Source organism: Crocodylus siamensis, chromosome 2 (genome assembly GCF_052110815.1).
Source record: "Crocodylus siamensis isolate JL-2025a chromosome 2, ASM5211081v1, whole genome shotgun sequence".
Classification (NCBI taxonomy): Eukaryota; Metazoa; Chordata; order Crocodylia; family Crocodylidae; genus Crocodylus; species Crocodylus siamensis.
Genome location: NC_143396.1, coordinates 98,973,817 through 98,989,038, shown reverse-complemented (window position 1 = coordinate 98,989,038; position 15,222 = coordinate 98,973,817). Strand labels below are relative to the sequence as shown.

At 42.6% G+C, this 15,222-nt stretch overlaps 1 protein-coding gene across 8 annotated transcripts in view; it reads right to left on the bottom strand.

The window, feature by feature from the left end:
• INPP4B (inositol polyphosphate-4-phosphatase type II B) overlaps positions 1-15,222 on the bottom strand; it is a 613,602-nt gene that overhangs the window by 187,877 nt on the left and 410,503 nt on the right. For all 8 annotated transcript variants that reach the window (XM_090036465.1, XM_090036466.1, XM_090036467.1 and 5 more), the window contains one exon: positions 10,418-10,490. In XM_090036465.1, the coding sequence (XP_089892591.1) occupies positions 10,418-10,490 (73 nt within the window). The remainder of the gene's footprint in view (positions 1-10,417; positions 10,491-15,222) is intronic.

Genomic DNA, 15,222 nt, shown 5'->3' with positions numbered 1-15,222 from the left:
CAGTTGCAGGACATTGGGCTTTGACATTTGTTGTCCATTAAGCCATGCATAGCTCTGATTTGGAAGTTGGTGAACACCAACAGCCTCTACTCTCTCACCAACCAAATTAGCATGGAGCAGACAATGGTGATGACAGCTGTCCACAAAGTGTGTGATACCATACTTGAGGAGCTGGGGCCTCAGTTTATTCAGCACAGGACCCTCATGAGGTCATCACAGAGTTCGAAAATATGGGCTTCATGACCTGCACAGGGGCCTTTCATATGACCCATGTACATATTCTAAGACCCCTTCACTATGCCACAGTTTATATCAATCATAAGGGGTTCTTTTCAGTTATACTCCAGGAAGTCATGTACCACCATGGGATGCTTCACTAACATCAGTGCTGGGTGTCTGGGCTGGGTACACAATGTAATCAGAACCTAGTTTCATAGAAATGATGGAGGGTGGAGAAGTGGCACTCCCACTATGGATTTAGGCAGTCTGACCATTCCCCCACTGATCAAGGACCTGGCCCACCTGCTGCTCCCCTGGCTCATGAAGCCATACACCAGCCAGCTGGACCCCAGGAAAGGTGTAACTGTGAGTAACTATCTGATGGTGAAGGGTGCCTGAAGACACAATGGCAGTCCCTGGGGTTTGCCTTGAACTTGGCTGAGAAATGTTCCCAGCTTCTTGCATGTTCCACAAAATGTATGAGATGAGCAGGAAAACATTCCTGAAAACCACGCCAGCTCTGGACAGAACCACACTGGGGGAAGGTCCCAAGCACTCTGGATGATGCTTGGACTGAACCTGCACTGCCAGTCAACTGTCCTGAAAAGAATCACCTCCAGGCTGTTCTGATCAAGGAAGCCTTGTCTTTCTGTGACAATATTTTGCCAAGTGGGAAGGGTTTAGAGGCTCTCTGATTGTGAACCCTTTACTTGCTGTGATGTACTTTAATATGCTTTTCCAAAACATTAGTAAACATCTTTCAAGCTAACTTGGATTTTGCAGGTAGCAACGCTGCAAAATATGTCCTGATGCTTCTTGTGACTTCCTGTGCCAAAACCAGCTGCAGACTCATGGAAAAGATAGCCAATTATTATGGCTTCCTAGGAAAGGTGTGTATGACTCCATATGTAGGTGAGTGTTTGGAAGCTTTCCTAAACCCGTGTTACAGCTTCATAGCTTTGCCAGATCTCGTAGCAGTGAAATTAATAAATGACCATGTCTTAAACTAGGATCACCTTGCTATCCCCCTGACAAGGTCTCCCCTGAAGAATGATGCCCCGCCTCACGCCCTGCCCAAAACTTCCAAGACCACTGTCCCCATGACCCTGAGCTGCATGGGGACCTGAAATCTTGAAGGATGATCGCTTTCACTGCCACCTGATATGGCTGTGCCCAGTATCCCTGGAATGACAGAGACAGCTACAATACTGGGACCCAACCAATGAAGTATTCCTGGTGCCAGATTAGTTCATGCCTTGCACAGAGGAGCATATAGGACTGCCACCAGTTGTATCAACAGTGCCTTTGTGGGGCACAGATGTAGGGTGGCATTGTACTATGGTCTAAACTTTCCCTCCTCTCAGAGTTTTACCCCCTCTGCCACCTCTCTGCTCATGTTCATATGTGCCTATAAAAAGCCTTTGATTGTGTATTTCTGTATATTGGTACCCTAAAAAACTTATCTGATGGAGATGCTGGATCCTGGTCATGTGGGCAGGAGCTCTGCTGTGCCCACCCCTAGGTAATGGCATGTGAAATTCAACCAGCAGCAACCAATATGGACCAGAGTAGAGGTAGCTTCCCCCAAAACCACCAAAGTATCCTAATGTGCATGGGACTTCTAGGTAGGGGGGTTGGTATGTGTTGCCAACTACTATTGCTAGGCAAATGGTCTGGACTGGCGCAGGTAGACTGGGTTTCCACCAACTGCTTTGTATGCATGAATTAATGCTTAAATAGGGTTAACACTAGCTGGCCTAGCCACTGAATGCCTTAACTAGCCTATCAAACATCTGCCCCGTGCCATGGTCCAAGCCTGGGTGTGCCACCAATTTTCTCTTCCTCTACATTGTGCAACACATAATGTCTCCTCCCTCCCTTCTGGTAAATCTCAGGGGCAGGGGACAATCTGTACTGATTGCCAACCCCATACCCAAACAATTCACCAAGCCATGCAACACCCTCAGAGTGAACACAGAATCACTCCTGAACCACGAGCCACCCCCAGAGTGAAACCCAAGTAACCCCTGACCTTCAAGCAACCCCCAGAGCCCCAAGTCAACCCATCAGTTACCCTTTCCCTCAGAGTTGCTAAAACATACCAGTGGCTGGTGCTAGGTTGTCTGTGTCTGCCTGTTCAACAAGGGCCTCATCCAAGCTGTCTCTGTCTTGTGTATCCTGGGTCTAGGTCTGGGTGGGGAACAAGTCCACCAAGCAGGCATCCTCATTCTCTTTTATGGCCATTTGGTAGAACATGGTGGAATGGGAATTCCAGCACTGTTATTGTCATGCTGCACCCTGAAGCTGCGTAGGGCACAATGTGGTAGAAAGAGACAGTATGGTCCACCTCAAACATCCCGGACAGCTCCTTGCAGACCACAGTCTTTGCAGTGCCTATAGTTGTTGGTGTCCCTGTCCTAAATATCCTGCAACTTCATGGACTTGATACAGTGTGCATCTGTTACTAGTCCTGCTAGTGCCCCCAAGCCACCATTTGGGCCTCAATGCATTTATAGACTGTTTGGTTCTGTTAGGTGTTCTTCCCACCCTTGGTGGCTTTCAGTAGATGCTCAGGTGATGCCATGTGGGCTATGGTCACACATCCCCAGGACAGATGGGGATGTCACCTTGTGGTTGGTACCACCCTCCTTGGCAACACAGTTTGGGCAAGAGGATAGATCGGTGCTTGGAGTGAGAGTAGAGGGGCTGTGACTGGTGCATTCTGGGATGCTGGAGGACCACAACTTGCTAATATTATCTCCATGGAGTGGGCCAATGTTATCTGAATCTGTGTTACTTAATAAAAACTAAAGATACTTGTCACCCTTAAAGTTATAAGTTTGCTATGACATGAGTGCATTTAGCAAATGTTTTACTGCTTAAGTGCATGGATGCTTATGTGTTACGTGCATTTAACACACATTAAGTGTCCCATGTGACACTGCCCTCAGTTTCTCCCTTTATGGAGGTGGAGAAAGGCTTAGAACACTTCAATGGCTGAATGCTAGAAGGCAAATGAAAGCACCCCCAAATCTTATGATTAAGTCAGTCTTCTAATTTGGGCAGGAGCAATTTAATTCCTGATTTTTAAAAAAAAATTAGCTTTGGAAATACTGCATATATACTGTGAGTACGCAACTAAACACGTATGGAAAGCTTCATCAAATTCAATCCCTCCTGCATTTATAAAGTTATGAAGTTGGCTGGAGTGCTGTAGAAGGCAGAGTAGAGATGTACTCTGTTGACTAACAAAATTAGAGATGAATAAGCTTCTGTTAGCCTGAGCTCACTTTATCAGATGCTGTGAAAGGGCATGCACAAAGCAATCTAAGATGGTCCAGGGAAACTAAATAATTATGTATAAATTGGAAGAGATGTTAGACCTCTCTGGAGTGCAGGGAGGTTAGAGATGACAAAAATTAATAACTTTACTGTGCACTGAACGCCATGGACTAAACATAGACAATGGTTGCATGACTCATTATAATTTAACTGGTTTCTCCAACCTCCCTGTACTCCACAGGTAATAACAACCCTTTTCCCTTCTGAACAGTCTTGTTCTTTTACATAATTAGATTATCTATTCAACCAATCTTCTCTTGTTATGAATTTAGTTTTGATAATTTATCTTTGCTCACAGTTTACAGCCTACCTCCACTTTAAGTGCTTCTTTTCTTTTACAGCTGGAGTTAAACATAAGCCATTCTTTTAGCTTGTATTCAGCTTCAGCTATACCTGCTTCTTTCCCAGATTTGAGGAAGGGCATTTTGTGTTCAAAAGCTTATCCAATATCTCTTCCAACTATGCAGTTGGTCCAAAAAAAGATACCATAAAAAACCCTTGCTTTTGTGAAATGTATGTCCAGTGAAAACTGCTTACATATGAACTATCAGAATACTTCACTGGGTAAAATGGGGAAAAGCTTTCTTTCAAAAGTACTTCTTTTGCATGTGAACCCTAGAAACCAGTGCTATATAACAACCTGTATTATATGGCATTCTCTCTCTAAATTTAGAGCTCTCCATGTTTTTTTTTCTAAGCAAATCCTTTACTTCCTTACACTGCTTCCCCACCCACACATAAAATAAAAAAATAAAAGAGAATGAACACTATCTTTGCTTCAATTCTTATTCCCCATATAATATCAAAGCAAAGATCAAAGCAAATTGCTGTCATGTTTTAATTTACTAAAAGCGCTTCTTGTATGCCTTTCTAGAAGAAAATCAAGTGTGCATATTATTTCAGGAAAATAACTTCAGATTTTTTATTTTTGCTTCAACTTCAATTACTTTAATTCTCATTTCCACCTTTAGGGGTAATATGTTTACAAGAAAAACATGGGGAGAACTTTTTCAGTGTTGTAAGTGGATAAGTGAATTTCTAGTAGTATAACTGAAATCTCTTGAGGTACACATGGAATAGTGATGAGTCTCTTTGAGATATGACATTCATTCCCACTCACTCAATAAGTTCTTCATAACTTACTTGAAGGCTTTAAGTTCCATGTATTAAGATCTAGGCTTAGAAAGAAAGCCAACACCTTTCTTTGCCTTCAGGCTCTAAAATTCACATGGGGGTACTTTTTTAGTTTCATAATTTTCAAGGCATGATTAACAATTCAAGAGGGAGCCAAAAGTTTATACTTCAATACATACATACATACATATATATATATATATATGTAGAGAGAAAGAGAGAGGTACACTTATAAATAATACACACATACATAAATTTTGTATCTGTGTAGCACTGTAGATGCATCTCTCATTGTACATGTATGCTTTATAGAGAGGGGAAACAAAGGTGCATATTGCAAACTGTCAATACCATTGACTATTACTCCATTACAGAGGGTGCCCAATAATGGCCATTATATGACTCTGTTTCAAGTTGCTTTTCACATTGCCAGACTTTCAGACTAAAAACTTTATCGGTCCCATACTTAATATATTTGGAAAAATTCCAATCAAAACAGTTCAGTTGTCTCAGAGAACAAGACTGGATAAAAAAAAAAGTTGGTGGGGAGGGGTCACTGGTAAAATTCTATCCACATTTTCTTTGGAAAGCTCTGCTATCCCAAACTTTAGAATGAAGACATAAAATTTGCAGCATATGCAGCCTTCGTGTCAGGGATATAGCTTTTGCCATCCCCGTGGAAATTTGTCCATATTTAGCCACTTCTTAAAATTCAGTTTGTACATGTTCAGTAGCAACTTCCTAGGACTTGACATCTAAAATGTTCCAAAGATTAGAGCTCCGTTGAGCATGCTTGAGCCTCTCAGAGCTTCTAATGCTTACCAGGCTAGGCATGCAACACCACCCCAGATTGGCTGTGTTCCAGTCCACAGCTACTTGGCTACCCAAGCAAAGCTGGACTTTTCCTGTGACAGCTGGTGCAGGCTGCTCAGGGTTGCTGTGTGACTGGGCATTGGAACTGAAAGCAGAGAGCCTATCTTGGTTCTGTTCTGACATAAGCAGTATTAAACTGGCTGATTGAAATGCAAAAGAAACATCAGGAAAGGGGCAGGGACAAGACTGGGACAAGATTCTTAAAGAATGGACTAGAGGCTTTTATGGTGGCGATGTAGAGAAAGGGGCTAGCAGTGCTAAGGGAGAAGAGATTAAGAATGGCTGGGCAAGGAGACCATGTCTAGAAGCCAAATAGAACAAGGTGGGAGATGAAAAAGGAGTCACTGGGCAAAGAAGAAACTGACATTAGAAAAAAGAGCCATATCCGGTAGTCTGGAACTGAGAACAGAGGGAAGACATCGATCCGTCAGAAGACAGGTTATTGGGAGGGGTGAGAAGGGGACTGAGACTGGCTGGGCAAAGAGACTGAGACAGGGAGTCAGAGGATGCAGGGCTGGGTATGAGAAGCCTGGGGAGAGAGACTGGGAAACACTGGGGACATTGAAAATGTGCAGTGTGAATGGTGTGGTTTGGCAGCACATGGGGAATTGTAGAAGAAACTGGGACTTCCTCAACAAGGAGAATGGGATCCAGGAAGAGACTAGAACAGGGAGTCTAGTAAAATGAGACTGAGCAGGGAGACTGAGTCCATCAGGTGGTCCAGAAGCCTAAAACAGACTAGAGATTAGGACTGGCTAGGTGAGGAGAATGAGACTGGGACAATGCACCAGTGGTGAATGAGATGGAGCTAAGGCAGGGACAGTGGAAGAGATACGGAAGAAGGGTTGGATAGGTGGAGACTGGGTACTCGCTGGCATAAACTCCTGACACTAACTAAGCCTCTGCTATTAATTCTTCCTTCCCTTGAAACTGGGACACCCACTGCTGCTGTCAGTTACTCCTTTAGAGCAGTGGTTCTCAAACTGTGAGGCAGGCCTCCCCAGGGAGGTGCAGTGTCACGTCAAGGGAGGCATGAACTGTGAAGATTTTTTTCTTTTTTGAGGGGAGGGCAATGCTCCAGGCAGCATGTAGGGAGGGGGAGTGGGCAGGGGAAAGCTGTAGCTGGGCAGGAATACAGAGCGCAGGACTGGGGCCAGCAGGAGTGAGGAGCCTGAAACACGGGGCTCACACCCAGCAGAGCAGCAGGAATACAGAGTCCAGATCAGGGCTTCAGTGGAAGTGGCAAGGAGCCTGTGTGATGGAGCCAGGCCAGCTTGGCCCCACTCCCTGCTTCCCAGTGGGGTCTCAGCAGCTGCACATGCTTTCAGGGATCGGGGCCAGGCCACTGACTCCACTGCACGGGGCTTCCCCCCCAGCAGTGTGCAAGTCCTGAGAACTACATGTGAGCCACCAGAAGCCCTGCCCAATGGAACCAGGCTGGCCCGACCCTGCTCCCTGCAGCTCCCACAACTGGCCAAAGCCATCTGCCATCAGGGGACTCCACCCACATGGGCCATGAGCAACCTGAAGGCCATTCGCTAGCTGCTGCTGTTGCAGCACGGGCTGTGCGCCATGGGGGGTGCACACACCCCCATTTACACTCCACAAACTGCACACCTTCTCCCACACACACACTTTCCCTACTCCCTCTCACACACTCTCCACCATATACCCCGCTCCCATCCAAACCCCACACACTCAATATACAAGAGTAAGACTTTATTTTGAGTTAGTATACAATTGTTTCTATATATGGTATGCCAGCACATGTAACTCAGGACAAAAATATTTTTTGAAATTAAATTAAAAATATTTAAAAAAATAAGCAACATGCTTAGCAAGAAGCTGCTTAAATGAAAAATGGATTATTTTGTGACAAAGGGAGAAAAGCGTACAACCCAAGCCAAAGAGAGGTTCCAGCAAAACGCAAAGGTTGAAAATATGACGAAGCAGCTATGAGGAGGTACAGTCATTTTTTCCACTGCTCAGTGAGGCTCACTATGACAAAGTTTGAGCATCCCTGCATTAGAGCAAGTGACAAAGCTTTATATAGCAAAACTGAAGGCTCCAGGACCTCCTGAATCACTGAGTTCAATACAGGCACTGAGAAAACACCACTTTTTATGGCCTGTCTGGTGCAACCAACATCTGGATGACTCCACCAGCTTCACTTTTGTAAGGCTACTTCTGAATGGCCCTGCTAAACTCCTCTACAATAACTGAGGGCTCTGCTGTGACCAGCAATTCTTCTGTACTTATCAAAAGTGGTCTCCCCTGAGATATTTGCTGGACTTTTGCCAGAATTGCTTAGGAACTAGAATTTGATCTCTGAAACCAGGTCTACTGCAGCTACCAAGGGTGAGGATCTCCTCACTTAAACTCTGCTATATTACCTACATCTTACTGAACAGTGATGGAGGTTCCCTTGCTTTATTGGACATTAGTTGTCACCAAAATCAGAGCTCTTATTGACCAAATGGACCCTGTAACATTTGGCCAGCACAATGAACTGCCCACCTCCCAGCTCCCCTTTGTCTTGATCATCTCAAGCATGCCCTACAGGAGGCATATCATCTGGCCCTCAAGATCTTTAAGTCAGGCCCTAACCTACAAGCCACTCACCAGTCTTTCAATGAGCTACCAGAGCCACATGACAAAAACAACTATATACATTCATGGTCTATACAGTTCATTTACTTGTCTTCTTGTTCCCTTCCCCTCCTCTCCACTCCCTGACTAAGTAATCAGATCTTTTACCATGAGTGAATGACAAAACTCATATGGGCCAGCCTTTACTCCACCTTAAGTCCATGGCCTGTCATGTCAGTGGTTACTCTATAGAGCTCTGAACACAGGAATGTTTTGGCCTATGTTTACAAAGTTTCTTGACACATCTTTTGTGGGTAAAAGAGATCCTGGCATGTATAAATATGGGCTTGCAGTCTTTTTTCTACCTCCTCTAGGAACTTCTGCTGAGGATCTGGGCACATTTTTCCCTGCATTTTTTTTTTTTTATTTATAAGCACTCTACCTAGGACCCCAACCCTAGCTAAGATGCAAGGCTAAGGCAGAGTAAGGAATCCTTAGTGACTGTGAGTACTACTTCCATGTATTTGTTCCTATGGGTCATTGCACAGAGTATCACAGGACAATATCCATTTAAGAAGCAATGGATACTTTCCACACTTTCCTGCTCTCATGTCCCATTCCAGGTTATGAACCTGACCCACATCACTATTTCCATTATTTGTCCTTCAGAATCTTGTGTGACAAGGTCCTGAAACCTTCTCAGGTTAAAAAAAAAAAAAAGGCCTGTGAACTAGAGGTAGAAGTACTGTACAAAAAGAACATGTGAAGTAATTCTGTATTCGAAAGACTATATACTATAATGCATATAAACAAGGAAGAACTAGTAAGACTGCACAGATAGGTTTAATTCCAACATTTTTTTTAGTTTTAAAGTGCTTCGTTTTGCAACCGAAGCAATGTTCTTTTAAAGGAACACACAAACACGTAAACTCAGGTGGAATGAAGTAATACCTATGTATCCCATGGCCAGGCAGAACTATCAATGGCGACTTTGTCACTGCAGAAAGAAGCCTCGCTGCTTTTTGCTTAGACCCAACAGCCATAAGGAAGACATGTAGAATTCACATACATGGAAAAAATTATTTCAAGTAATTAGCAGAGATTTCCATGATTCCCCCTGAAACCTGAAAAACTGGACTCATGGTAAATAGGGACCCAGACTTTGCAGGTGGAAAGATATGAGAGAAATTACATTAAATGTTTTAAAATTATCTAAAACATTAAGTAGCATATGCAAGATATCTGAGGGTGGTGTGTGTTTTGGATATCTTACAAAACTGCTGCTTTGCAGCAGTATATTGCTACTGCTGTGTAATGTGGATTCATAAATTCAGGCTGATAAAACTTTTATAGTGTTGCATGTAGTATCTCTTTGTATAATGAAAGAGAAATAGACTGAATTTTCAAGCTGCATCAGACCAAAGCACAAACTGAGTTTCAATGCCCTGCAAGAGCCTACTTTCTTTAAAACTTCAGGACTTTCAGCTCAAGCACCGGTGTCACTGTATCTAAGGAAGGCACAAGTCTCTAGTATTTAGAGCTTAAATGATGCGTGTCAAGCTGACATTATACGCCTAACATATATTTAGTATAACTGCTTTAAGATTCAGCAATACAATTCCAAATCTTACACACACATGCAAAAAGAGCCCAATGAAGTCATTGGGAGTTTTTCCACCAACTTCAGTGAGTTTTGGATCAGGCCATAAGTGAGGAAGAATTCAAGAGTATCAGAAAGTGCTATGTAACAGCCAGACTACAAATTTTTACTCATGTAAGAGATCAATGGGACAGGACCATTCTCAAGTGAATAAAGATAGCTTCTACGGGTTAAGCTTGCAAGATAGTAATTTTTCAGACTTCTGAAACTCTTCATTTCATATTGCAAATATGAAACAAACAGCATGCTGCCTTTGAATCAAATGGGAATTTAAAATGTGTTGGATGGATTGGATGCAAGTGGATTACACATTTTATGGTCTGAGCTGCTAATATACCATTCGAGTATCCTTTTTAGTTTGTTTTTCTAAACATATCAGTACAGTGTATATGTAAACATTAAACATCAATTGAATATTAAATGGAGCAACACATTTTAAAAAGTATATTCAATAGCCTTGTACCATAGAGATTTTGTAATTTCCTCCCCTAAATTCTTCTACTAATACACACGCACACATGCACAGACACACCCGCACACATATGGACGCAGCTTTTTAACACTAATTATTCTCATAATTATAAATGTTAAAACACATACCTGCATTTAACAAAGGTAAGTTGTCTTTACCAGTTATAGTTTCAGGGGCTGCACATTCACGAACCAATGCACACTAAAAAGGAAAAAGTATAACATATTAGCATACAAAAGTAGTCTTTAGATGCTGCTGCAGCAAAATATAAGCCAATATATATCTTCTGGGCAAATATTTGACAAATTTCCAATCCTAGAGGTACTATGAAACATTTTCATATTTAAGTGGGTTTTTACTGTTAATTCCTAATTTGCCTATTTCCTTTATATCTTAGCCATACGAAGAGGCCTCAGCTTCAAATCCGAGCCATTATAGGGAAGAAGGCAAAGCATGAAGGATTATCCCTAAACGCAGAAAAGAGATGTTGCCAGCAAAAAAAATGGCAGAGCACAACATTTCTGACATGTAATACACATTCAAGAGCTCTCATTCAGGTTGGCTTTTGTGCAAACATAGGAGGCAAGCAGTTCCATAGTTCAGTAGTAGTAGTGCAAATGCAATACTAAATAGGTGGGAAGGATGAAGACTAGAGTGAGTATTTAAAATTTAAGTTGCCACTTGTGACAAAAAGAATTACTTAGAAAATAGAACAGAATCATTTTGGGGATTAGGGTTGTGATTACATGAAAATTCACATGAGTTGCAGTCAAAGATAGTAATTTTCAGTTTAAAATATAGTGCGTCAGGACATTATTTTAGAACACATTATCTGTCATTATCATCATCTTCTAAAACTGATTTATGTAATAATTTCTACTGCTTATAAAACATATTAGTGTAAGACTTCTCTGTGGTAGCTGGTTCAATCCTGGCAGGATCAGGGAGGGAGATGGTTGAACTGCAAGGCTAGGGACAGACATTACACACAAACTGGTTTAAGCGATCAAAAACTGGTTGAAACCTGTCACAGAACAAACATTCAGTGCACATAAACCAGTTTGAAAATGGCTGAAACCGGTTTGAGATAAACCTGGTTGAATGTAGTATCAGACTTAACTAATTTGGGTTAAACCAGTTTATGCAATGTCTGTCTCATACCCCCTGCTTGTTTAAATTAAATCAGATTCCCCCAGCATCCCGGCATGCTCTCTGGACTGGGCGGGGCTCTCTGCTCCACAGCTGGACTGGCCCCTCCCCTCTGCTCCCTGGCTGGAGCTTGGCAGAGACTTATAGGCATAGCAGGGTTCTGCTGGCTTCCCCCTGCCCCCCTTCTCCATGCCCACTCTGCTGCACCTCACCACTCGCTGCTTAAGCAGAGATCCCTTCCTCCTCTCTCCCACAACACAGACTGTAGCCAGCATGTGGTATGCTAGCTAATTTTGTTTAAGGCAGACAGGACAATGTCCACTTAGGGCTTTTTGGAGCTAATCAACAGCTCACCTGGAAATGTCCCTGCATTCTTTCCTTCAGAAAAAGCTGTTTAAGTGGAGCTTGAACTAATGAGCAAGGCTTTGTTTTCTGATGGGTTGATAAATGCTGATAACAGAGCTGACAAATGCTCTGTTATCAAGCAGGGGGGAACCCCACCCTAATCACAGCATCCAGCCCAGATCTGGTCCCAGCTCAGCTCAACGCTGTGGAAGGGAAGGAACAGCTGCTCTAGTGCCCCCCAGCCTCCAGTCTGAGCTACTGCAGGCATGTGCTGGCATTTTTTCAGTCTAGAGGGGATGTCTTTGCAGTTACAAAGTGATTTAGTCTAGTCATGTTAGACTAACCTGTCAAGATCAGTTCAGGCTCAGGCTTTTTGAATGTCTGTCCCTAGCCCAATAGCTTCAATGCTTTCCTGCCTACCTGTCCACCAAGGCAGCTGGAACAGTTGCACAGCAAAGAACATGTTTTCAGTCACATAGAGAGCTTACATCTCTCAGAAATATACACAAATCACCCACAATAACAAGCCATTAGCTCCAATTGTGAGAATTCCTACATTCTTAGTTATACTATGAACACTAAATATGGTCATGGCTGCTCTCAGCTTTTAGGCTACTGACAGATGTTCAGTTGAAAGCATGATGGGATCTAATTCATGATTACCAACAATCACATTTCCTGCCATGCCACACATGCACATGAATGCCACATGACAGGAGGCATATCTGTGGGATGAAAGATAAATCCCAATCGCCAGTGTGGAGGGAGGCTGAAGTCATGATGCCTGGCTCCTCTGCACTGGCAAATAGTAAGCTGACTGCCTGGTCTGCCTGTGGCTTCAAGCACCACTTAGCTGTTTGGAACTCCCAGCCTGGGAGAACTGGGCTTCTGAAGGGCTCCACTGCACTCTCAAGTGCTGAACACACATTCAGTTTCAGCTGCGATGGGAACACCACACAAAGTTATTACACATTTTGTTATTAAGTTAATACATTTTATGTAATAACTTTGTGGCTTATTCCATGTTTTATTGTAATAATAATTACGTGAAAGTATAATGTTTGCCAGGGGTTTCGGTAACAGATCCATCACATTCTGTCACCATCACATTCACTCTCACATGCAACCACTAACACAATTACCTTTCCATCAAAAAAATCAGTAGTTGGAAACTGTTAATAAAATATGAAACTGCATGTACACATGCACACACATGCATACTGAGTAATATTCATATACATACATACACACACACACACATATATACACACATGAACAATGTGTGCCTCTTGAGCGTCGTGATCACCCGCATGCGGTGGTGGTGGCAGGGACAGGGCAGTGGGGACCTCCCGCAGCTGCTGTCTGCACTGTCGGCAGCAGCGAGTGGTGAGCGGGGACTGCCTGCAGGCGGTGGTGGCTGTGTGAGGAGCAAGCGACCTCAGAAGCTGGTGGTGGCTAATCGCAGGGGGGGCGCATGCCTCCCTGGGCCCCCCCTTATGCGTTGCCTATGTATATATATAGCATTACTTCTCGTGAGAACAATGGCAAAACAATACAGTTTTTATTAATGACAAGACACTGACACCAGAGATGTAACTTTAAATTTTGATGCCCTGGGCAGAATGGGAGTGGGGAGTAAGTGTTTATCTTCTCGCACAGGGGCTGTGGCTGCAGTGCCCTAGGATGCTGCTGCCTTGGTGCAAGGTCACTTAAATGGGCTGCAGCACCAATGCAGGCCCCTGGGGGCTGCCATTCTGGCACCCACTCTGATTTACCACATGGGGCTGGTCCCCGAGTTGCCCTCCCCCCCAGTTAAGACATGGACTTACATCATTAAGCCAGAATAAAAGAGCTGAACAATTTTAAACTCATGGTTGATGAAAAAAGCACCAAAGAATGACTTGTTGATCCTTAAACATATACCATATGTTATTGCACCTGTCTTTATTATTCTTCATGGCTCAAAACAATTACTAATATGGCATTACATAACACTTTGAGCAAGTAAAAATGTGTTAATGAAATGACTTTCATATGAAAATAAACAAAACAAAAAAAGCCAGAGGTATAACAGGCCAGCACTCTACCCTGAGTGCAAGCAGCAGACACTGCAGAACAGTGGCCAGAGATTTTCAGCCACTGGGAGAGATGCCGTTTCTTTTTCTTTTTTTTCCATGGACATGAGGGTTGAGCAGGAAAGAAAACACTGGTTTCCAAAGGCAACAAAGGAAGTGACATTTCTCACAGCATCAGTGACCAAGCATTTGCTGCTCCTACATGGTAATATCTCCATATAATCAAAATTACTATGGAGCAATTATCAAACTATTGTCTCTTGATGAGCCTAAAACATTGTTTCAATTTTTATAGTAAAGCTAAAACCTAATCTTTCAGCATGCTTCTTCCTGGAAAATGGTGAAATTCCTACCTTCTAGAAAGATTTGGCACAAATTAATGTCAAAACTCAGAATCTTCTACAGGATGATATTTCTGTTTTTTTGACCAGCTCAAATACCACCTTATTTCACACACAGAATTTATTTATCCAACATGAAAGCCATTACTAGAGCAATTCATATTATTTCCCATTAAAACTGTGTGTTGTCTGAAATTAATAAAATAGTGCATAAGACTGAGATATGGGGAGAGACATTTCTAAATGTTTTTATAAACAGTGTCCTTAATGAAAAGCATATGGGCTATTGCTGGAGACTCTTAGTAACTTATATGCACTTTTTTTAAAACATGCATTTTTTTACTATTCTTTCCCAACATCTCTTTCCTCACCTGATGATTTCATTTTTAGCACTATTTTCTACGTCAATCTTCAACTTCATTTTTAAAGGCTTCTTTTCTGGCCCTACTCTCATGTATAATTCTCAATCTTAATATATTTTTAAAAGCTTATATTTTAAATTATGTCAGATTTTTCCTGCTTTCAAAGGCAGCACATCAACTTCTCTTATTTTCTTGCATTTCATTCAGGCTTGAATCTTAACCACTAGCAAACAGCCAAAGTCCTCTGCTGTGCTTAAATCTGTTCAAGATGGAGTAGGAGAGAAGGAAACATTCTTAAAGGTGCTGGAAAGACTGACAGTGCTTTGCAACTGTTAGTGATGCATCAAGGATGCAGTGGCCATTGTGGCTTCAACACATCTCTTCCAAAGGGGTGGAATAAAAAGCAAGGGATGAATATAAGTTTCCAAGGCTGCAATCAGATGTCACATTTGCCCGAGGAAAAATCATTTTATCCCAGGACAGAGTGTAATCATTCAGATATCCATACTTGCTGTCCCAAGAAAAACCCTAAAAAAGGTTCATGGGATAAGGAGTATTAACATTTTCTCTATGGACACTGTGAAGTGCTTCTGAACTGCTGTTCCAGGATCACAACAGTGAATCAAGTGCAGAAAAGTGAGAGTGCATTTGGCTGCACATT